The sequence below is a fragment of the Zonotrichia leucophrys genome, chromosome 1A, assembly GCF_028769735.1.
Source record: "Zonotrichia leucophrys gambelii isolate GWCS_2022_RI chromosome 1A, RI_Zleu_2.0, whole genome shotgun sequence".
NCBI classification, from domain to species: domain Eukaryota; kingdom Metazoa; phylum Chordata; class Aves; order Passeriformes; family Passerellidae; genus Zonotrichia; species Zonotrichia leucophrys.
In genome coordinates, this window is record NC_088170.1 from 36,216,430 (window position 1) to 36,239,337 (window position 22,908).

At 44.5% G+C, this 22,908-nt stretch overlaps 1 protein-coding gene and 1 long non-coding RNA gene across 3 annotated transcripts; both read right to left on the minus strand.

Moving 5' to 3' along the window:
* Positions 1-5,439: 5,439 nt before the first annotated feature.
* On the minus strand, positions 5,440-9,352 carry HEBP1 (heme binding protein 1). The gene is made up of 4 exons (XM_064731826.1): positions 8,951-9,352; positions 8,723-8,861; positions 7,047-7,227; positions 5,440-5,712 (listed from the first exon to the last, which is right to left on the minus strand). The coding sequence occupies exons 1-4, from the start codon at positions 9,026-9,028 to the stop codon at positions 5,541-5,543; spliced, it is 570 nt and encodes a 189-aa protein (XP_064587896.1). The 5' UTR covers positions 9,029-9,352; the 3' UTR covers positions 5,440-5,540.
* Positions 9,353-10,434: 1,082 nt separating this feature from the next.
* LOC135457315 (uncharacterized) lies at positions 10,435-20,168 on the minus strand. 2 transcript variants are annotated; one of them, XR_010442697.1, is made up of 6 exons: positions 20,030-20,168; positions 17,167-17,412; positions 15,556-15,669; positions 14,971-15,107; positions 14,431-14,560; positions 10,435-13,069 (listed from the first exon to the last, which is right to left on the minus strand). It is a non-coding gene; the product is annotated as an uncharacterized LOC135457315 (long non-coding RNA). The 2 variants fall into 2 exon arrangements; XR_010442696.1 differs by lacking the exon at positions 15,556-15,669.
* Between the last annotated feature and the right edge of the window lie 2,740 nt (positions 20,169-22,908).

Here is a 22,908-nt window from a genome sequence, read left to right on the forward strand (position 1 = left end):
ATTCAATTCTGTTGATCTTGTACTTCACAAGTTGTGTGGGAAGGTGTCTGAACTTTTTGTCTAATCAGAGAATTCACTTCAATTGGTTTTTTGGACTACAATTAGGAAAGGCCTTAAATTAAACACCAGGGATATAAGAAAAAATGAATAAGATTGGAAAACACTGGAAAAATACTTGAGAATAGTTGCCATGGCAATCCTTCTCTGCTTTCATGTGCTGAAGAAGACACATCCAAACCTCTCTTAGAACCCACCTAGCTTAGGAGTCCAGGCACGGCTGGGTGGGTGGTGCAGTGGCACAGGCTGGACTCTGCTGCCCCACCAGAAGGAGCCCCAGAGTTGGGTCACACTGCCGGGGACACATTGCACACCCAAGGTCATTCAGGTCACAATGCAGATCAGGCTGCTGCAGCACATGGTGTACTGCAGGATGTGGTTTCTGGGATCTTTCACTTCCACTGGTACTTCTAAAAATCTGCACCTCAGATTCAGGCTTCTCAACCCTGTGTTCTCACAGGGACTGCACAGAAGATTCATCTGAGACTCCCTTGGGACCTGGGCTGCTGATCAGTCAGACTTCACACTCAGTCTAAGAGCAGTGCAGCTCCTTTCACCCCAGCCACTCAAATTTCTCTTCATGGGGGTGGGCAGTAGTGAGGGGTATGGGGGTGGCATGCTCCTAGCTAGGTGTAGGGTCTGCATGCAGAATTAAGCAGACAGAGTCTCAGGAATCCAGCAGCATTTGCACTGACCCATCTTCTGCAGCAGCTCCCACAGAGGACTAGGAAAAAAGCATCTGCCGCGGCTGAAACCTGTCTTGTGCAACGGATTCTGCTGAGAGCAAAGCAGAGATTATGAATGAGCTGACAAAACCAGCCTGCTGTTGGCATAGGCACCAAGCAGAGACAGAGTAGCTATGCTGGAAGTGTTTCATCCATTACTGTCAGAGAAGTCACTTTTACCACTGATCCCGCTCTAATAAATCATGTTGCCAAGCAGTTTTATAGAGGCGTTATACATCCAAAGCTACTTATGGTCCTGTTAAAAGAGATGCATTTCTTTTTTAGCTCAGAGTGGCTGAAATGCTGTCACAGAAGAAAGAGAGCTGCTGCTCAGAGTGCTATTCTAAAAGAAGTATTATTGTAATTAAATAGGGAGGGACGACGTGAGCTAGGAGCCACAATCTTCCTGCTCTGACCCATCGCCTTGGGGCAGCATTGCAAAACGGAAAATTTGTGACCATAAGCACAATAGCTGCTCACACACTCTTTGCCACGGGGATTGATGAAAATGGGGAAATAATGATGTTACTTCCTCACTCACCATAGATCACCCATCCCCTCAAAGTGACTGGAGTATTATAAGTCTGGCAAGATGTATATGGACAACTTAACCAATTAGCTCTTTTATAAGGGCTGTCATCCTCTTAATGCAGTGTTAGATATATTAAAGCATGTGTCTACAAAGTAAAGTATTCCTTTCTGAAGCTAACAAAGCTCTCATTCTAGCAGTCTTAAAACTTCAGCCTGCAAAAGTTCACCCTGGAGCTGCATTCGCTGTAGTGAGTTATTCAGTGACTACAGAAGCCAAACAATAGATCAAAGTAGCTGGTCTGCATACACATATACATACCTTTATACCCATATGCATGTATATATATATTTATATTTATATGTATATGTATATGTATATGTATATGTATATATATATATATATATATATATATATATATATAAAAATATATAGGGTTTGCCACAGTTAATACCAGCAGGAAAATTCCTCACTAACAAGTGGAGTAGCTTAGGAAGGTTGTATATCCAGCACAGCTAAATCTACATGGCACGTGTATAATTCCCATTAAATTTGGCTCTGTTGAAACGCAGCCTTTCCTGTGGCCAGTCCTATTGCCATCATACCACTGCTTTGCACAGCGCTGAGAGGGACCTGCCCAGCTGCTAATAAGCAGCAAGGGCAGTCCTGTCTCTGGGAGGCCGAGATAATTCCCAAGGCCACTCCCCTGCTGAGACCGTCCAGCCCAGCAGGCAGCACAGGCGGCTGTGGAGCTGTTCCAGCGCCCTGACAAGTGAGGCGATGGGAAAAGGGCCATGGGCAGCAATGCAGGGTGTGATGCACAAAGCCACCACATCCCAACAACCCAGCAAGGCCACCTCTGGCAGCACTGAGGGGCCTCAGCACAGAGAAACATCCACCTGTGAGTTCCCTGGCACTGTCTTCTTAAACCAACACGCAACAGGCAATGCCATGGTGCCCTGTTGAACAGCTGAAAAGCACCAAAATCTCTTCATTTCAGCATTCACTGGAGACAGAAAAGGACATTGCACAGGTGCAGAAGAGAAGCCAGGAGGTCTCTAGATAATCTGCTGCACTCCAACTTCTCAGAGATACTGCAGGGGATGGAGAAAAATGTTTTTATTTTAACACCAGTTCAGCAGTCCGCTGCATGTAACAGTGTCTGTGGCCATGCTGGCCTTGGGTCAAAATCCAGAACGCACCTCTGACTTCTGGCCCCAGCACAAAGAGGTGGCTGGAAATCCTCCAATGTCAACAGCAACTCTGGCTGTCCAAACAAACATTCATTCGCAGTGACAGAGGAATATCAAAAAGCTGCCTAAGGAGCAGAGAGACAGCCTGCTGGAAACCCTCAGACAAAGAGTGTTTCTACCTTTCCATAACCAAGGACAAAAGGATGCCATGGATAGCAACTTTACCTGAGTTCTAGAAAGCAACCTGATAAATGCATGAGATAAAATCTACCTGGGTCCACCAAGCACAATAACAAAAATCCCTGAGCCACATCATACTAGAGACAGGGAAATATTTAGAGGAGCTCTGAGCCCACAGTTGCACTGTTCCTGTAATCTTGTCTCAGGTGTCCACCACTGTCCATCACAGGGACATGGCACCAAGCTAGATGGACCTCAATGGGACAAAATGTCTAACATTTCTGGATCATAGATCATGTTGAAAATCAATCACCAGTATTTGCCTGAGCATTATTTGTTCACTGCCTGCAAACCCCAGCCAAAGGAACACATAATTTTCCTCAGGTAAGCAGGCCCCTCGTTTCTACATTAACACAAATACATTGCTCAAAGCCTCTCAATGGCTGGAACAAATGAAGGAGATTATTTCATCAGCTCCTGTCTCTCACAGTCAGATAATGCAGGGCCACGCCAGGATACCCAAAATAGTGATTTATTAGAAAAAGCATTATGACTATTTATAAACGCTGTGACATGATTAGTACCCCAAACAGAAAGATAAACTGGCAACCTACGGTCTAGCAAATCAACTACTCCCACTGAGCTCACAAAGTCAGTGATCAGAACAGAAGTTGTAAATCACAATATTATTATTTATTTATTTATCTCAAAACTAGAAAGGTGGACAAAACACAGGCATCTTTGTGTGTACAGAAAAGGCAATTCGGTTTGCATAAGGCTTTGACATTATTTAAGAATGTTTATGAAATTCTATCCTGCCTGCCTGGTGCAAAAAGCCAGTAGCAGGGCTGCAAGGCAGAGCCTACAGATGTTTACTCTCACTCTTGGGTCTGAAGCTCTCACTCTCTGTTCAGAGGGTATGCACTTTATAAAAGAACCCTCAATGATGCTGAGCTCTGCAGCTCTGTTTATACTAGGTTTATTACTGGCATCTGAGATTTCACAAGATAAATTTTGAGAAATTTCAAGGTTTTGATTATTAAAGGACATTCACCATAGGTTGCCAGACGGTATCCACAAAAGCTCCAAAACAAAACTGGAACGCACAAACTGGACAATACTGTGCTCCTCCATTCCTCACCCACACAGGTTCAAATAATCTGGGGCATAAACTGTCTCTTTGGATTCAGGTACAAGCTTATAAGGGCATTTGCTGCTTCAAAAATTCCTTCAAAAGCCTATTTCTTTCTTTGTCTTGTTTTCTCTTTTTATTCTTCCTCCCCTGCACTGCAATCACTAACCACAGCCAATAGCTTTTCCCTGTCATTGTTGTTTGGTTTTTTGCTTAATTAAATGCTACCTGCTCCTTTTACCCATCCTGAACTAGCTTCTCTTGCACACAGGTGACTGAAACTCTCATGAAGCTCACAGCAAAGCTCTTATATGGCTCAGCAAGAGAGAAAAGGAAAGCACATCAAAACCTCAGGTTTTCTCCTTTTCCTGCTGAGATTTGTTCTCAGAAAGCAGGCACACGTGCAACAGCTTGAGCAGCCACAAGCCACAATGCCAGCTGACAAATGTCTCTTTCGGCTCCAGGGGAAAATGGCTTTTGGAAAGCACCTGAACTATGGGGCACTTCACCACCAGAGGAGCACACCTCTTTTAGTGCAGGTAATGCATTGCACACGCCCAGCAGCAGGGTGAGTGCTCCCACGGTGGGCACTCTGCTGTGTCCCTGGCAGAGCCAACAGCTAAAATGCTGGTTTGATGCCTGACATTTCAACATTGCCACTCTTCCTGAAACATAACCCACACTTGCAATTGTATTCGAAGTTTCCAAAAGGCTACTGATTATTTGACCCAAGTCCTGTTTTCCACGTTTTCCTTTTCCTTCTCTAAAAAAAACAGCTGGTCTGAGTAGCCTTCAAAAATTGACACCTTTTAAGAAAAGTTTTTTAGATTGGCACCTATGGTAGTTTCACCATATTTCCACCATTCTTCAAATGCACTCTCAGATCACAAGTAATAAGCATCTTCTTTCTCCCCAGCCTTGCATTTCTCTAATTCAATTAGATAACCACACACATTTCTGCTTTGGCCCTTGCATAAGGCTAGTTTTAAAGAAATGTTACACAAAAGTAATAGGAAGGTGAGGAAACAATCTTGAGGTCTCCAGGTCACACTGTCCAGCTGCTAGCTGAGATGAAGACACAGCACACATCTCTCCTCAAACAAAAGAAAGCTGCAAACAGAATCTGGATGTTTCTCTGAATGGCATTTCTCAGACAGATGACAGAAGTGCTGATCTTCTGCACACTCTGAATTAATGTAAAGGATGTTTATTTTCTCTATGCTGTGTTGGCAGCAATGTCCGTGTCCCTTTAGATTGTTTGTGGAATGGCAAAGATAAAAGCAGCATTTTACAGCTGCAGCAAACTGAAGGAGATAAAAAAAGTCTCTGTGTGCACTTTTGTCATGTTCCCCTGCCCGTCTCAGGTGAGACTAATAGTCTGCCTACACTTGGACGTGACTCCTGGCAGGCACCGGCCAATTAAGTGCTTTTGGTTTTCTCAGCACTGAACTCTGGAAGCACAAAGGAGATAAAAACAAGCCACGGAGAGATCAAGAGAGTATGTGTGGCTGAGGACCTGGTCTGGAATGAAGGAGCAGCACTGTCACGAGGGTCAGCAAGTGTTCTTCTAAAATGACTTTTATGGTCCATAAAAGACTAAGGCATGGAAAAAGGCAGTGATAGTTTTTTGCCTTTGTTGAATTCTTAGTTTATTTTATAAAGAGGACAGGAACATAGTGTAGGGAGGTTATCAGAGCAAGGCAGCACCACGGGGAGCCAGATGTTCACTCCTTCACAAACCAGACCTCATTGCGGCGTCCGTAAGGCTTCATGGGCGGGTCATAACCATTGCACAGGTAGGAATCCTTGTGGTAGGCAGCATCACTCCCCAGAGCAGCCTTCAGCTTGGCAGCATAGCTCACGTAATCTGCCTCTTTGGCATAGCCACCAAACTGCCTGCAAAGAAACCAGAGAGCAGTTGAGCAGTCCTGGGAAAGCAAAGAAGGAAGAGAGACAGAACAATAAATAGCCACAGTATATTTAGACACGCATTTTGATCCAGGCCCTGCCAACATGCACTCACTCATGTGTGCACTGTTCATTGTGAAGCAGCACAATTCATCTGGGACAAATGAAGTCGCATGGGTGACACAGCCAAGGGGAAAAGCAACCTTACAAGTGCATGAGATAAAATCTACCTGGGTCCACTAAACACAGTAACAAAAAGTCCCTGGGCAGTTATCCATTGGGAGACCCCAAAGAGATACCCCCAAACAGTCCCATGTATGTCAGCCAGCAGAATGGCCCTGCCTTATGAATCAGCACCATATCAGAGAAACAACTTTCTAAAATACAAGGTTATCTCCAAGTCAGCTCAGCCCACAGTCCCCACCAAAGCTGTCAACAACCATGCTCACTGTGGTGTGAACAACCGTCTGCAGGAAAGATCATGAAGGAAAGCCAAACTCGAGCTAGCCCAAGATAAAGGGGAGGTAGGAACACACAATTGGCAATTACAGAACACAATGCCATTTAAAAGGGGTGGACTGAAACAGGTCTGGTTTATGCTGACCTCCCACCAACAAGAACTGTTTCCACATTAGCCTGCACCTCACCACCCTCCCTCAGGGCTGAAATTTGAGACAAAACAGGCTGATATTGCAGAAGTGGCCCACACCCAGAGCAAAGGCCAAGCAGCAGCTGGAGGCAAAAAAGGAGTCAGTCAGCCAAAACAGTTCAAGAAAGTAGGTAAGGGAACCTCCAAAGGGTAAAGACAAGGTGAAGGGCTTATTGCTACAGTGATGCTAGTTTGAGTCCAGGCTGTCAGTCAACACCCCAAGACATTCAAAGGTGACTTGAAGCAATGCAGCAGCTGCTTGTTTCCATGGTGGAGTCTGGTATGAGTCCATCTGAATGAAGCTTCATTGGACTGCACCGAAGAGCATTCTTAATGACTATGAACAATCTGGAACCCAGAAAGTGGGGAAAGCTATAGATTCATACAATAGAAATGGCACAGTATTTTTCACGGCTAGCCTCCATGTTTGTTAACCCAGTGGAAAAAAATCCACATTCCACATCAGTGCAGCATGACCAGCGGTAAGAAGTGACATTTTTTGTCAGGTGTCTTTTTTGAAGACATCTGTCTTCAGTCTAGACATACTCCTCTATCTCCTTCTGCCACATGCACCCCTTGTACAGCAAGTCCCCTGGCAAAACAAACACTGCTTATCAGAGCACCCTAAAGACCTCATCACTTGAGACTGGAGGTCCCAGGATGCATTCCTTACGTGGAATAAATGGTCATCCCCTGTCTTTCTTCAATCTTAATGCTTTCATCAGTAGGACACGGAGGGCTGTCTTGAAACTGGCTTGGGATCCGCAGAGAGACTTTCACCTTCTGCTGAAAGGAGCCATCTTCAGCAGGAAAAGCAGTGATGGAGACAGGAGCAGTCATGCCCATTCCAACCCCTGAAACAGACAAACAGACATTATTAAAGAAGTCTAGGCCCTCAGGAACTCACAAAATTAACAGGGATTTCACAAAAGTTAATTTTAGTTTTGGAAAACTCCTCATATGGACAAACTCCTTGTCAGGAGAGGGCTCCTCTGGGGAAGCAGAACAGCCATCATCAGGCTTCTGCTTGGGCCAAGCTCCCTCTCCACACCTGAAGCTTGGGAAAAAAGGGTTCAAACTGACCTCTGGAATGCTTTTTATTAATGGTGCTGCTTTTGTGGCTCTATTAGACACTCTGTTCTTCTGACAAATCAGTTGTAAGACAGCAGGGTCTGGAGCTCCAGGGCAGGCCAGTGGCACATATAAATCTACATCAGCATTTAAATTAATACTATCCACACTTAGCTGTGAGCCCACAGCCAATACTGAGTGACAGGAGCTTTCTCTTAAAACCTCTCAAATGCTTCCAGACATCCTACAAGTCCCAGTGCCCCAAACCTCAGTGCTGTTATGGCTTTCAGCAGGACTGTCCATGCTTTCCACACTCCAGAAACAGCAAGGTTTTTTTTCCTACTCATTTACCACCAAGAAGTACCACATGGCACTGAAGACCAGTTTTCTTCACTCTTCTTGCAGCAGTAGGGAATCTCTAAACCTCATGACCAGGCAGCCATAAAAACAGCTGAGATCAAGCCATCCTTCTCATCTATTTTCCTTTGATGTCATACCTGTGTTTGTGTCACATGTTATAAAAGGCACCCTTTCTACTACAGCAACAGCAGTCATCACCTTTTGAGGAATTTTGCTGCAAATACCATTTCCCTCTATATCCACCTCCTACTCCTATAGAGATTACACTAATCCCTCTCCTAGAAGCTGGAGAAAGGTGTTTGAGAACATGTATATGCCTCAGAGCTACTCTGTAGTCTTCTCCTGCTATGAATGGTTAAAATGTGCACATTTTAGTAAGATGAGAATTAGAAGCAATCACCTGGAAGCACTGCCATAAAACATTAAAATATACCATTATAAAGGAAGCTCACTGTTCATTACCCTTTCATGAATAAAAATAGCCAGATAAAATATCAAGGTCGTAACTGTTATTTCACTGCCCACAAGGGCACATCATAGAACTGAAGTGTCCCAGATATCCTGAAATTCATCAGCTGCTGCTCACCCAGGGAGCTGTGATAGATACCTGTCTGCCTGTCCTCATGTTATCCTAGCTGCAAGATAACTCATTCCTGTTTAAACAAATAATTTTTGAGATTTCATCCTGAGCCAGAGACGGGTTATAAGCGGACTCATAGCATGAGTTGGCTGGGCACCACTTAGCCTGTTGCAAATTTACTTTTATCAGTGAGGAGCCACCCCCATCAAAGACTCCCCGTGCCAGGAGCCACAAACCAGGCGGGCCTGCAGTGCCATTGATTGCTCCCATCCATCGCGCTTTCACCAAGCCTCAACCACCAACACCCGCCGAGCCCGCAGGGCCAGCAGCATCCTCACCCTTGTCGTTGCTTCCTCCCACGTACTTGAGGAGCTTCACGGCTCCTTCCTTCGAGGCTTCGTCGAACGACTTCCCCACCAGCTCCACCGCCGCGAACTTCCCGCCCTCGTACGTCCTCTCCTCGTAGCTGACCTGATCCTGGGGAAGGAGATGGGGATGGAGGCGCTGCCGGGAGGATCGCGCTGCCCGGGGCCGATCCCCTTAGCGCAGACCGGCCCGGCACAGACCTTCTCGCCCTTGCTCAGCAGGCGGTAGGGCCATGCCTCCACCGTGCTCAGCAGCGAGTTCTTCACCATGCCCAGCATGATGCCGCGGCTCGGCTCGGATCGGCTCTGTCCCGCTGGGTTTGGCTCTGTCCCGCTGGGCTCGGCTCTGTCCCGCTGAGTTTGGCTCTGCCCCGCTGGGTTCGGCTCTGGCTCTGCCCCTGCCGGCTCGGCTCTGCCCCGCTGGGTTTGGCTCTGCCCCTGCCGGCTCGGTTCTGCCCCACCAGGCTCGGCTCTGCCCCGCTGAGTTTGGCTCGGCCCCTGCCGGCTCGACTCTGCCCCGCTGAGTTTGGCTCTGTCCCGCTGGGTTCGGCTCTGGCTCTGCCCCGCTGGGTTTGGCTCTGCCCCGCTGGGCTCGGCCCTGCCCCTGCCGGCTCAGCTCTGCCCCGCTGGGTTTGGCTCTGCCCCTGCCGGCTCGGCCCCGCTCGCAGGAGGTGGGAGGGCCGGAGCCGCCCCGCCCGCAGCGCGGCCATGGCTCCCGGGGCGCGCCCGAGGCCGCGGGGCCGGAGCCGTGCGAGAGCAGCGGCAGCCCCGAAGGGTGAAGTGTGGAGGGCACCGAGAAGTGTGAGGAGTCATGAAGTGCGGGAACAGATGGTATTCATCTCTGGGAGACAGGAAATGTGAGAGAGGATATGAAAGGAATGAAATACAGGAAAAGGGAAGTACTGGCGAAGTATGTCGTGCCTAGCGTGGAAGGGCACCATGGTCCTGGAGTTGCAAAATCGTAACCTCTTGTTTTTTCGGTCTTCTGTGGCTTTTAAAAAATAAACAGAAATAAGGGGAACATAGTAATTTTTTAAGGAGGCGGTCTGGTCAATTATAAGCCTTAGGTGAAGGGTAGATTTTAGAAGTTCCGAATGATAGTTGATCTCCCTCCACTGACCACCCAACTGGTCATCTCTGTTTAAACGTTCTGTCCAGATCCTTTCCCAGAAATACTGTAAATTAACACAGCTTAGATGGCTTCTGTAGCTGGATACATTTATATGCATAGAAGATTTAGACACCTTGTGATAAGTGTTTTTTTGTTGCCACATCTAAGGACAAATGCCTTACCCAGGATCTCTTGAGAAGAGGTTAGCAGGAGCAGAAATCAAACACCAGTCCCTGGGAATCAGTCCCATGGGTCAGGCCAGCTTCCCCAGGCAGATGGGACAGAGGTATCTCAAGTTGCTCAGCTGGACTGCTGCCTCCTCAATAGAAGGTGAACAGTGCAGAAGTAGGCTGGCACATAACCTTCCCACATTCTTTAGGAACAAAAAATAAAATGATAAAATAAATAGGACACTAAAACTTTTCCATTGAGAGAGAGGGTCATACATAGAGGTTAGAGAAGCTGGCTGTTATCATCTGATCAAACAGGCTGTGTTCAGGTCAGGGAGCTGGGCTGGAGCCTGGCATGGGCATTCACAGAGTGAATGACAGGGCTGCTGTCACTGGTGACAAGGTCACAGATTAGTAATTTATTAACCATTTATATTAGTTGGTTTATTCACCATTATGCAAGAAATTGGAGAATTGTAATACACATTGCATGCTGCAGCTTATTTGTTCTCTTTTAAAATAGATGGTGGCTTTCTCCATTGTGCTGAGGAGGTTTTGCCAAGACTACAAACTTTCACATATCAGCATAGGAATACGTGGACTGGGTTAGACTGGGGGTTCATCTTGCTCTGTTCTCTGTCTCTGGCAGAAGCTGGTAGTGGACATTTAGGTGTAAAGTAAAAGTATGCTATGATCTGGTCTGGCCTCCCACCACGGGCCATCAGTAACTTGAGGGACTTAGGGAAGTCTTATCTTTGTGTTTCAAATAGTCTTCAATTTATAGAGCTTGAGGTTGCCCGATAAAATGCTTGTGTCTTAAATATGACCATGAAAGCTAACATTTATGTTGTACTCTTCCTCCAGACAGGCCAAAATAAAAAGCAGTCCCTACAGCCCCAAGCAAAGCATCCCTTGGAGGGATCAGCAGTCTGTGCAAGGATGCAGCTGTTGCTACAGCACAGCCTAGAAACTCTGAATGCAGAATAACAAGAAGTTGGGGGCCTTTCTCTCCTGTTATTCCTTGTAATTTATGTAAATATATTCTGCGATCAAAATGCTCTACATTTCCTGAGAAATTATGATGACAACTTCAACAAAAGCACAACTGTATCTTTTTATCAGCCTTTTCACAGTCTTGATTTTTCCCTTCTCTAGCTAAGCAGCGTTTCAAGTTCCCAAGCAAAAACCAAAGAAGGCCAAGTTTGAGTTTTGTTATTTTCTGAAAACCTGAGCTCAGAGAACTTACATCCGGGAATTATTTACCAGATTGTCTCATACCTCCCCCACTCAACTAACTCCCAGGCTGCAGCTGAAATTCTCACTGTGTTAATTCTTCTGGTCCATTCTGAAAGATTTCATATGGAACTAGTTTTTACCCTTTTCCTTTTGGCGGTTATTGTACTGTCACTGAATTTCTTTCCATAAACTCAGGCTTTGGAATCCTTAAATAGCTAGTCAGCATCCTCACTGTGACTGGAGAGTGTTTTCAAAACAACTGACATGCCAGACACCCCCACAATCATTTAGACATAATCCATTCTTTATTTGTGTTCTCATAAATTTCTTCATCCAGACCTTAAAGACAACCTGTTTCTTTTCCTCTCTGAGTCTCTTTCTTACATTTCAACACATTTCATGTACACAGTTGACTGCAGTGCTGAATGGAAATCTCTGTATTGGATTTATCTTTAGAGACCTGAAGGGCAAGGCCAGTCTATCCTCCATTCAGTGCATAATTTGATTCATGCACTCTTTTTTTATCACCAGCTTTATTGTCACAGGCAAAGACAAGCTGAAGGCAGGGTATTCTGGGTAATCCCTGAGGGACCAAAGTCTTTGTAGAATGTGGTTGTTAATTTTCTACAGATATTAATTGTGCTAAAGGATGGTGGGAAGTGTCTGGATGTCAATGCTGGCATGCAGAGAAAATACTCTGTGAACTAGACACCAACTGAATTATTATCTGTGATTTTAGGGACTGAAGAGTCTCTTAAGCTATTTTGGAAAATCCTTTCAGACACCTATCTTTGCCATTAGGTATCTAAATAGTTTTGAAAAACAATTTAAAAATCCCCTGGTTTCCATGGGTCCTGGCAAAAATCAGCTCAGTGTGTTTCAGAGCACTGGAAATTCTGAACATATCTACTGAGTAACACCATTGTGAGGGCTCAGTTCCACATAGCTAGAAAAAGACTCTTTGCAGAAGATGGATGTTCATATTTGGTCCCTAGCAATTGATATATCTTCAGTGTTGAATCATGGTGTACAGACCAAGGTTATCCAGCCCTACTCACCCTCTGAACATATGAACATGGACAATAGGTTAAGGCAATATTTTGAAACATAACTTCCTCTCCCTCTCCCTGCCCAGCTGGAAGTGCCAAGCACTAATCCATCTTTCTGCATTCATCAGTTGTTCAGCACTTTCAAAGTTCAAATTCCCCAGCTGTTTCAGATGGAGTGCTTTAAAAATAGGACAGAGAGAGAAATTCACCTGATCTTTATAAAAAGAGCTTCCTCTGGTAAGCAGAAATAATGCCTGTATAGAATGAAGGTATTCATGCTCAAGAAGACTGAGCTTGTCAACTTTTTTTTGCTTGGGACACAAAACAGCCATCATTAAAGAACAGGGTCAGGTTTTGCCTACTGACCTAAGGCAGCAAAAAAATGCAGAAGTTCTGGTCTCCTTAGCAAAGCTGACTTGTTGTGTGCTTTACTTTCTTTCTCTCCAGCAATGTCCCATTGAGAAAGGCTTAAGCAGATGAAAAAGAAAAAGAGGATTTCCCCTTTTTTCTGGTAGAGAATTAAGTGCTCTGAGGTCTGCTCTGAGGTCTCCTGCGAGCATATAACCTTCTCCTGTGTGTTGGGAGTCTCCTCAGCTGAGTATTTCCACGCCTCTGGCTCTGCAGAGCATTCAGTCGAAGGGGAAGGACAGTTTTGCTGATGACATTGAGGCGTTCGTTCAGTTCTTCCAGCCTTTTTCTTATCGACTGGACTTCTCTCACAAGGTTGTCCACAGCTGCAGAGACAGGGCGGAGACTGCAACGGGAGCAAGACAGAAGAACAACTTGGTTTAGGGAGTGTTTCTGAGCATGCAAAGTAATTTACCATGACCTTTGTTTCTCACTGGGTAAGGGCCCTTGACGATGGAAGAGTTGCAAAAGGCCATTAAAAGATGTTTCAAAGCTACCCTGCTCTTTGGTGATGGGAGTTCCTCTGAGGGCCCCCATCTGAACCCTGGAAAGCACAAGCTTCAGGACCAGCACGAGCAACATGGTCCTTCCACCACCTTATTTTAATTAGTAATAATCAACTAGGAGTACACCTGGAGGCTAGGCCAGTGGTTCCCATGGAGTACTGTCAGTCCTCAACATTTCTAATGGATCAGTCTGTGTCCTTGCCAGGAAACTCGTAATTCAAAGCCCAGTACAGGATATATAGCTGGATACTCTCATCACATCTTCCTGGACTAAAGTTAGAACTTTCCAAATACAAGACTTGATATCATCCCTGATAATCTGAGGCACCAATGAATTTCAGCACTGTCAGTGGGAAAGTTGTGATGAATTCTGTGCTAGTAACAACCACCATGCAGCCAGGGAGAAATCCACTTGATGCCCAAGGCCAATGTACAATCTATGACGTATCCTCCTGAAACCCTGATTTGTACAGCTACCATCTGACCACCTGCCCAATGCCTTTTTTATTCTTCTAACCTTTCCTCTTCAACTGGTTGAACATGTAACATTTGCAAACATTTTTTTTTCTTGTTCCTAAAGAGAACAATTAGTTATGTAAGACATCCACTTTACTTGCTTTAGGAACAATTCTGATTTAAGTAATATTAGTTTTCTAGTAATCCCCAATATTCCTTTTTCCCCTCTTTCTTTCCCAGCCTTTCCTACTCTCTTTCTGGAAATACTAGATTGAATTAAATTTTATGAGTTTGTTCAACAGTTAAAATCTCCAGCAATGCAAAGGGAGAATATGATGACATAAACTAGTGAATAGCTTTCTCAGATCTAGGTGTTAGAGACTGAAATATAAAAAACATCACAGACCAAATCAGCTTCTTATCCCTGATCTGTGGCCAAGCCCATGTGTGGATTTGTAGAACAGTTCATTTTTTCCAGCCTGTTCTCACAAGTGTGAACTGCCAAGGGCATTTTCTTTAGGAAGATTCTTGTAATACAGTGATGGCAGTTGAGAGTGTTTCACAATGAATAGTTAGCAGAGTATTCAGTTTACTAATCAGAGCTGCTAGCAGAACAGGTACTGAGATAGTGTTTTATTTCCCCCCAGCTGAGAAATATGAAAATTCATCTTTTAGAAGATGAATCCTGCTCAGGGAAGAGCACCCAGGAGAGGACTGAATCCCACCTCCAGATGAGAGGAATTACCTGGAGAACTCAGGCAGGAGAGCATTTGGGTTGTTCAGCAGGGTATGCTTCATTTGCCAGAAGATGTCATTTCCCCATTTCTCGAGGGTTTGAGTAATGCTGTAAACACCTTCTATGTTGACCTTGTCAGCTAGGTTAGCAGGATGTCCATGGAAGAGAGGAAAACAATTGTGTCAACACAAGGAAATACAAGCCTACAAGCCAGTGCTCCGAGTTTGATTTCATTCCCCATCACAACTCAGTTGTGATGAAATATCAAATTTTAAACACGTGGAGGATCTAAATTAAAAAGCAGGTAACTCTCCCTCACAGTGTAATTCTCTGCCTCCAGGTGCCTAGAGTTTCTGCTGTCACTGAATACCCCAGCTGATGATTTCTAAAAGCATTTTTTTCTCCAGAAGTCTCAGCAGCTATCCAGAAATCAAGAAAGAGCAGTCATGGATGAGCGCTGTCTATCCCACTCCAAGGACAAAATAAGTGAACCTGCGTTTCTGAGTTACTGAACACCTCCCATGCTGAACCACCACTGTGACCTCCTACCGCCTTCTCTGTAGTTCCATTTCTGATGCTGGTCCAGAAAATCCTCCTGAGATTTACTGCAGGGCAAAAGGATGAAGAGGAGAAAAAGAGGAGGAGTCACCATGATGGCTGTTGTAGGATCTTGACTTCCCCTGTCTCTGTGGAGACAAAATGTCTTGCTAAGTGCTTTATTTATTTTTTCTTCTCTTTCTCCACTTCCCATCTGTCATCACAACACCAAATTTCTCTTTGGTGATGTTTTTATTTGAAATGTTGTTCAAGTTGCTCAGAATAGGTTTTACAGAAGCACAGGGACTTTTCTCAGGTATGAACTTTACTTCCTTTTCAAGCAACGGAGTGGTACTGAGATGCTTCATCAACCAGCAGCAGCTGGGGAAATAGCTTTGCTTCCTATGTAGCTGTGTTGGGATAGCACCTTATGGCTATAATTGTTCTAGCAGTGTCAGGAGGAGGTACTACAGAGTGGGAAAATCACTGCATCCCTACTCTGTATTTGGGGGGAACAATGTAAACAACCATTGAACAAATTATCAAGTGTCTCATGGTAGCCAAAATAAAAAAAAAATGTTCTTTTTGATCACTAACCAGTGGCAATATCTTAGATGCTGCCCATTGATGGAGCCTCAAAGGTAACTCCAAACCCCATGTACAATCTCCACCTTGCCCTGGTGTCACGGGGTCAGTTCCTCCTGAGCAAAGCTGCAGAGTCAACAGGACATGTATATGAACTGATGTGAACACTTACCCAACTCCTTGTTTTCTTTCAAGTCCACCATCATTCCCAAACCAGCTCTAACCTGCAAGCCCTCCTGGGCAAGTACCATCTCCAAACCTAAGAGGATAGATCAGTCTCTCTACAGCTTACTCATGCTGATTTGTTATTCTTTCCTAATAAATTAGTCCCTCAGTGTTGAATCTGGTACTTTAATTAATAAAAAAAAAAGTCATGAACAGCTGTTCAGCTAGAAATTGGCTGAAAATATCCATTATGCACATATTGCACATAGCAGACAGAAAAAATGCATTGCCAAGTTCATGGGGTTTAGTGATGATTTTGGTCATCTGTAGTCACAGTGATGGAAGGGCTCATGTGAGAAGCAGGCACATCCAGAAAATCTGAATTATTCTCCTGTTCAGGTACATGCATCAAAAACTTAAGATCTCACTGCAAAATATGAGGACATTAAATTTCTTTTTTAATATAATATAACCATCTGGGAAAAATTCAGTCACCTCAAAACCTACCAGAAGCTGTAGCAGATAAAGCAGTAAATAAATAATTTCTCTCACTTTCTGCCTCTCTTACATTTGATCACTAGTGCATTTTAATTGCAACTGCATTTATTTTTCCACTATTTAAAGTATCATTATGAATACAACCATACTAATGGAAAATGTCATGATACTTTAAAAACATTACTTTCCATCTGTCAGGATGTAATTTGTATTTAGTATTCTTCATCTAATTGCAGTATTCATTTAAAGGAAAAATAAATTACCTTCTTCCTATCTCACACATGCATACACCTTTTCTTCCTGCTAACTCAGAGCTGCCAAAATAAAGATCTTTAAGAAGGTCTGACAATATCACCAAGGCTCATAATGAAAAGGTCTTCATGGACCTTCTTGAAACTATTTGCATTGACACCATACCTCCTCCACCTCTCAGCTTTTCCAGATAAATGTGCCAGCCTTTACAGCTTTTTTTTTCTCTCGTTCTTTGAATGACTATGCCCTGCAAATGCCTTTTTAATCTTCCCTGATGGGAAAGGACTTACCAGACACCTATGTGTCTAATTGCAAATGATTTGAAAATGCTGCCAACATCAAGGAGACAGTGTGGCTTCCAAGCTAATTGGAAAACTTCCTGTAGAGATTGTCCATTCCTTATCCTTTCCAACTCCCACTTGTTTCGATACCCCACAGCTGGGATACTTTGATCTTTCTCTATTTGTTAAAAGTAGGGTGGTAATAAATTCCACCTACATCTTAGACTGAAAATCCATGCTACTTGAGCTCCAACTTTTTAAAACATCAGGTGTCCAAATGAATCCCAATAACCACATGTTCTATTTGCAGGGCCCCTCACAGACCAGTTTCTTTGTAGCTTTGCTCCCTGCATTCCTGAGGGTCTGCTGTAATTTATTATCACAGTAAACATCAGGTTATAATCATCTTTGAAGAAGATTCTTATACCTCAGGCACACAGAAAATGAGCAATCTTGCCTCTCCTAGGTGGAATTGTAGACAGCAAATGGATATTCACTAACAAAGTTCCTGGTTGAAAAAGTCTGCGGGGTCATCTGTAACAGGAACCAGATCCCCAGCCGATTCAAACGTCTTCTGCTCTTTTACAGAGTTGTACTGGAAAGTACTATCAGCATAGAGCACAGATGGACAAGCAGGGACAACTCTCTCACATCCTTGGATGGAAACTCTTTCCTAAATGCAGAGAATAACAATATCAACATATTAGCTTTGTCATTGTTACTATTAATTACAATAATATGAAGTGCTGTCAGAAAATTACATCACATTCCGCCCTTGGAGCAGAGTAGGCTCAGTGATTCACTGGACAGTCCCTTCATCTGCAGGCAGTGAAGACCAACATATTTGTCTCATTATTACACAATATTTTTTTCATCATTTAACCTTTTGATTCTTCACTTCAGCATGATTAAAGAGCTCAGCTAGCTTAATACCCTGAGCACAGCCCTGCTGGGATCAGCAGTTGTGCCATCCGAGCCAGAATCCCTGCCCCAAAGCAAAGGAGTACTGCCAGTATTTGAACTCCCATCATGTCCCTCTCCCATTAACCCCTTTGGTTTCTTGTTGCTCCATTTCCAGTGCTCATCCCTCCTCACAATGCAGTGGGTAATCCCAACAGAGCCCTGAGATTTCCTTGGTATCTGCCTCAGACTTTGACAGCTGGGGTCGAGCAGGATGACTGAAGTGCACCACTGCTTGTGGGTTGTGCTGCCTGCCAGGATATGGGGGATTTGCCCAGGTCATCTGCTTCTAGTACCAAACACAGCTTCATTTCAGAGAGCCCTGTCTCCCCTGAAGCCTGAGGAGAGCACACACATCCTATTGCAGACATGCGAGTCTTTGCTTTGCAATGCAGAGTTTGCCTGCCCCTTGTACACCAAGAGGGCTCGAAACCTTCCCCTGTACCTCTGACTGCTCCAAACACATGCCCTCTCTGAGTGCATCAGCATCCCAGTGTGTTAGCTCAAGCCCATGCTTGTTTTGGGAAGAGGATGTTGTTGATTACAGTTATCAATCCCTGCAGTGATACCTAAAATTAAGGAGTTTTTTTTTTCAGTGTTTGAACATTGAAATGCAAGTGAATTACATTAATGCTTTTCATTTGAGGTCTGTTGTCCTCTCATAACTTTTTCAAGTTCCTTTTGAGCTACTGTCAGACTGAAGCTGAAGAGTGATTCTGGATTTCTGAAATAAAATATAGTTCTAAGTGAATCAGGGAGTTTGATCTCAGGTGAGTCATAAATACATAAAATGTAGCTCTTACTCCAATGATAATGGGTATTCAAACATCAAAGCATGTTTAAGATTCTCTATTTTGTAAAGTATCTCAATAGATAATAAAGCTAGTTTTGCATACTGTTGGAATTCCTCTCCGTCTTTTTTTCCTTCTATCTCCTTTATTTCCATTGCAATATTTTAAGGTTATATTACTTACACACGCCCAACTGAAAGGTTCTGTTTTATGCATTGGGTTCAACAAGGTTTCAGTTACATAAAACAAACAGTTTCTTATTTTAAAAAAAGCATATTGTAGCTGCATACAATTTCTAATGCCAGTTCTGTGAGACTCCCAGCCTGGGATCTTGAAAGGTCTCTAAGCTTTTAGAGGAGAAAGCTGCCAAGCCTGTGAGTCCACAACAATCAAAGTATTTGCAAGAGCCCTACTTGCAAAGCGGATGGCATTTGTTAGCTCTCCAAGAAACAACAACAACAAAAAAAAGCAACATTAGCATATGCTTGTAGAATTATGTAATGGTGGAAAGATCATGAAAAAGGCCAAAAATAATTTAAAAAATTGGATCCTACAATATTAAGCCAGCCACAGTTGTACAGCTAGAGTATCTCCTGTTTCAGAAGTCTTTGTTATCAATCCATTGGAATGGAATATAATATTCTTCAATTTACATGTGTGGGTACAATCCTGTATGCTGGTGCACACACAGCATACAGGATTGTATTCCTACATGTTATTCCTACGTGTTGTTATTCCAACCACACGGTTTGAGGTTGGAATAACAACACATAGGAATAACAATATCCTCCTGGGTTTTTCAAGTTTGGCTACAAATTTGAGTTAAATAGTGCTTTTCCATATAACTAAGAGTTACAGTGCTCATTTTCTGCCTGGATGTTGTGTGAAAAAGAAGGGCATGTGAATCCCTGAAATAGCCCGACCACCCTGTCAAACAAGGAGATCTGACTGAGAGCCCTGATGACAGACAGCTAAGGTGATGCTGTTGCCAGCAGGCAGCCAAAGTGGGGATAAAGAAGAAAAAAAAGAAAAATCCATCCAGGTGCAAAGCAAACATCTGCTGCAATACATCTGTAATGTACAGTTGGTTTTGAGAAGGTAATATTCACCTTCTGCCTCTTCTCCAGGAGTGCCTGCTTTTTCAGGATATGTCTTATCTTCAACTCTCTCTCATTTAGTACTCGGTCCTTCCTCTTAGGAAGTTTTTGCTCTCTCTCCTTAGATAGACACTCACGGACCTTGCACTCTGCATGTCTGTCTGTCTGACAGTATGCCTGACTAAGGGTTTTCTTTCTCTTTTTCCCTATTTCTGTCACTCTGCACACCCCTGTTCTCTGTAGGAACTGTAGGTAGCAATCCTCCAACCTCCACGTCCATGCCAGTCTGCACATACTCCTTCCTCTCCTGGCTCTTCCCACAGGTGCCTTTAGAGTCCCTCCATGCAACAACCTCTTTCTGAGGCGTATGGATCTGTTTCCTCCAGAGGAAGAAACAAAACATTGCTGGGAAAGAAGGCAGAGAATCGTATACAAGCATTACCTTTGCTCTTGAGGCCAGTTCTTCTGTGATGAAGCTTCCAAATCTCTGCCTCCCTGCTCCTTTCTTCCCCTTACCACCCCCTCTGCATTTCAGCTTGCAACGAGTGACGTGTCCCTCTTCATTTCCCTGCTTTCCACATTTCCACAGTCTTCCCGTGGAGCCTCCTCCAGCTGTACCTCTGTTACCCCTCCCTCCCACTCCTGCAGACTGGCCATCTATCCCTCCCCACACATGGAAGCCTTATGGGAAGGGAAGCCTGGGTGATGGAGCGCTCTCAAAAACAGCTCTGTCTCCAAGGACACTCGCGTTATCTTTGCCCCCGGTTCTTTTGGGCAGCTCTCAGCCGCTGGCTCTCTGGCACAGCTGCATGACTTTTCCTGTTAGTCACAGTTTCCACTATGCACTGCTTCTCTCTGGCTGCTTGAACCCTCCAGCCATGCAGTCATGTATTTGTTCACCGCCTTCTTCCTGCCTTTTAACTAACACGCCAATTAATTCCCTGCTGATTAGTTCATTCCTGATGCATTCTGCCAAATCTATTTCTAGTGGAATAAACAAGGAGGGATGAATCGGCTGCAGTGTTGTTGTTTTTTTTCCTTTGATCCCCTCCCCCAGGTCTGCACTTGCCAAATCAAACAGGCTTTTGGTCTGGTTAGTACTTAATAAAGAGATTTCTAAACAAATGCAAGGTGTTAAAGAGATGGATTTTGTGAAGCATGGAGGGAACCCCTGACTCTGGTCCCATGTCTGTGTCAAACATGGTACTGTGCTGTGATTTGAGAGGATGTGCAGCCACCACAGCCCAAAGCTGAAGAATTGCTGCACACATCTCTCATGACTAGACCCATGGCACTGCTTGCGAGTGCCTTGGCCAAATCTGCATTCTTTTTAGTATTACTTCTCCAGTATCAACTGGCAAGAACACCCTCTCTGCTTCCTGACCAGCCTATTCTTACTTAATTCAGCTTTTCACAGCCAAGACGTTGCACTATACAGTGAGAAAAAAGACACTTTTCTCACAGAGCAAAGGACTGCCCAGCACTCAGAATAAAAGCAAACACCCAGCAGTAAGGAACTAGGGGATATGTGCAAGTGCTACAGACAGAGCAGTTAAAAATGCAGTATTGTGATCACAGCAGATGCTGGTGTACACCACCTGAGGAGCTGACTGTGAGGGAAGCTGAGTTTTACGGACTTTTAAGCACAGTCCATAACCATCAGCCAGCATTATCCTTTAGTCAGCCACTTAAATCCAGTCAAGAAGAAAGAGGTTCTATTGGAACCAGACTCAGGGATATCTGCTTCCCTGACACCAGAAGCATGTTGTTTTGGCTGCTCGTGCTCCCTCAGTCCCACTGGCTCTGTGGCAGGGAAATTTCTGAGAAGACTGCCTTATTCATGGAGCCTTGCCACTGAAACAGCAGGACACTCATTTGCAAAGTTATAAAACATGAGTTTTTAAAATCAGTGCACAATATACAGACTTAGCACAGACCAGCCTCCCGAGGAACTGGAAACATATTTTTTCAGGGCTCAAACAAGCAAACAAAATGTCCATGCAACAGGCAAATAACCCAAACAATCATCTGCCTCCAGCTGTTTCCCATTCAGCATGTGGCAAACTCAGTCCAGTTATGCCTTTGCATCTCCCTGCTAAGAGGCAGCAAAGTGCTGATGGTCAGTGTGAGATGGGGACACCAGCTTGAGTGCTCTGAGCAGGAACCCCTCCATGGGGCACAGCACAGAGCCACTGGGTGAGCAAAGCTGATGGCACTTCACAGTATGCATCGAGCCAGTGCTGGCACACCCAGCTGCTCAGAGGGACTTCCCAGTGGCACATTAGGATGTATGCTTGCTACTGGGCAGTTTGTGGGATTTTGCAGCAGGTGCTGCCTTCCCTTTTGTGTAACAAATCACTTTATTATCTACCCTCTCCTCTTTATTCTGTCTCCAGTTCATAAAGGACTGGGCACTTCCCTCTGGGCTCTCAGCCACAGGGTGCCCAGCGTTGGCAGAACAAGGCTGAGACCAGAGACAGAGCCATCAGGAGTTTGGCTGGGGAACCCTCTGCAGTAACTCCCTCAACAAACACACCCTGTGAAGGCAGCATGTGGGCACATCCCACAGCCTCAGGTGCTGCACAGATTAAACTTTTGCACAGTCCTGACCATCTTTTGGGCTTTTCTCATGATAGGGTGAACTGGTGTTGGTTTTACTGCATTGGTTCATTAGAAACTCCATGGTCATCTGCACTACTTGAAACCTCCTGAAGTGTGCTGTTTTGCACCTGCTAGAAATGTTATTATCACTTTTCCTGGGTTTACTTGCCTTTATTTTTTCTTACTGCTATCCTTCACTCTTGATGGTATTTATTTTGTTGTTTGAACAAGCATTTCCTATTTATTGCAATATCTACTCCTGTGTGATGACTCTGTCATGGAAGGACTCGGCCAGGCACAGGAGGAAAGAAGATGGTGTTCCTGGCCTTGCCATGTAGCCATGCAGAATAGAAGGATGGGATGAACAGAATGGGTAAAAACATTGGCTTAGCACAAGTAGGAATGCAAAGACACAGGTTATTTCTTCCCTCTGGACACCTGGAAAAAGCTGGGAACAGCTGCTGCCCCAGCAGCTCGTCAGGTGGTGACTGCCCTCTGATCTTTCAGCAGCCCCTCCATTGTGCAGCTCTGCACGAGTGACCCTCTCCAGCCTGAGAACCTTAAATAGCAGTGTTGATTCATGTGGCTGCTTTCAGGATCAAGGAGCAAGCAGAGATTTTAGCTCCAGCAGGCTAGAAAAGGCTATAGTCTCTGGCAGACAGGTGATGGCACAGGCTTAACACTGATGAGGGGCTGGTGGCTGTGTATTTTTATGCTCTT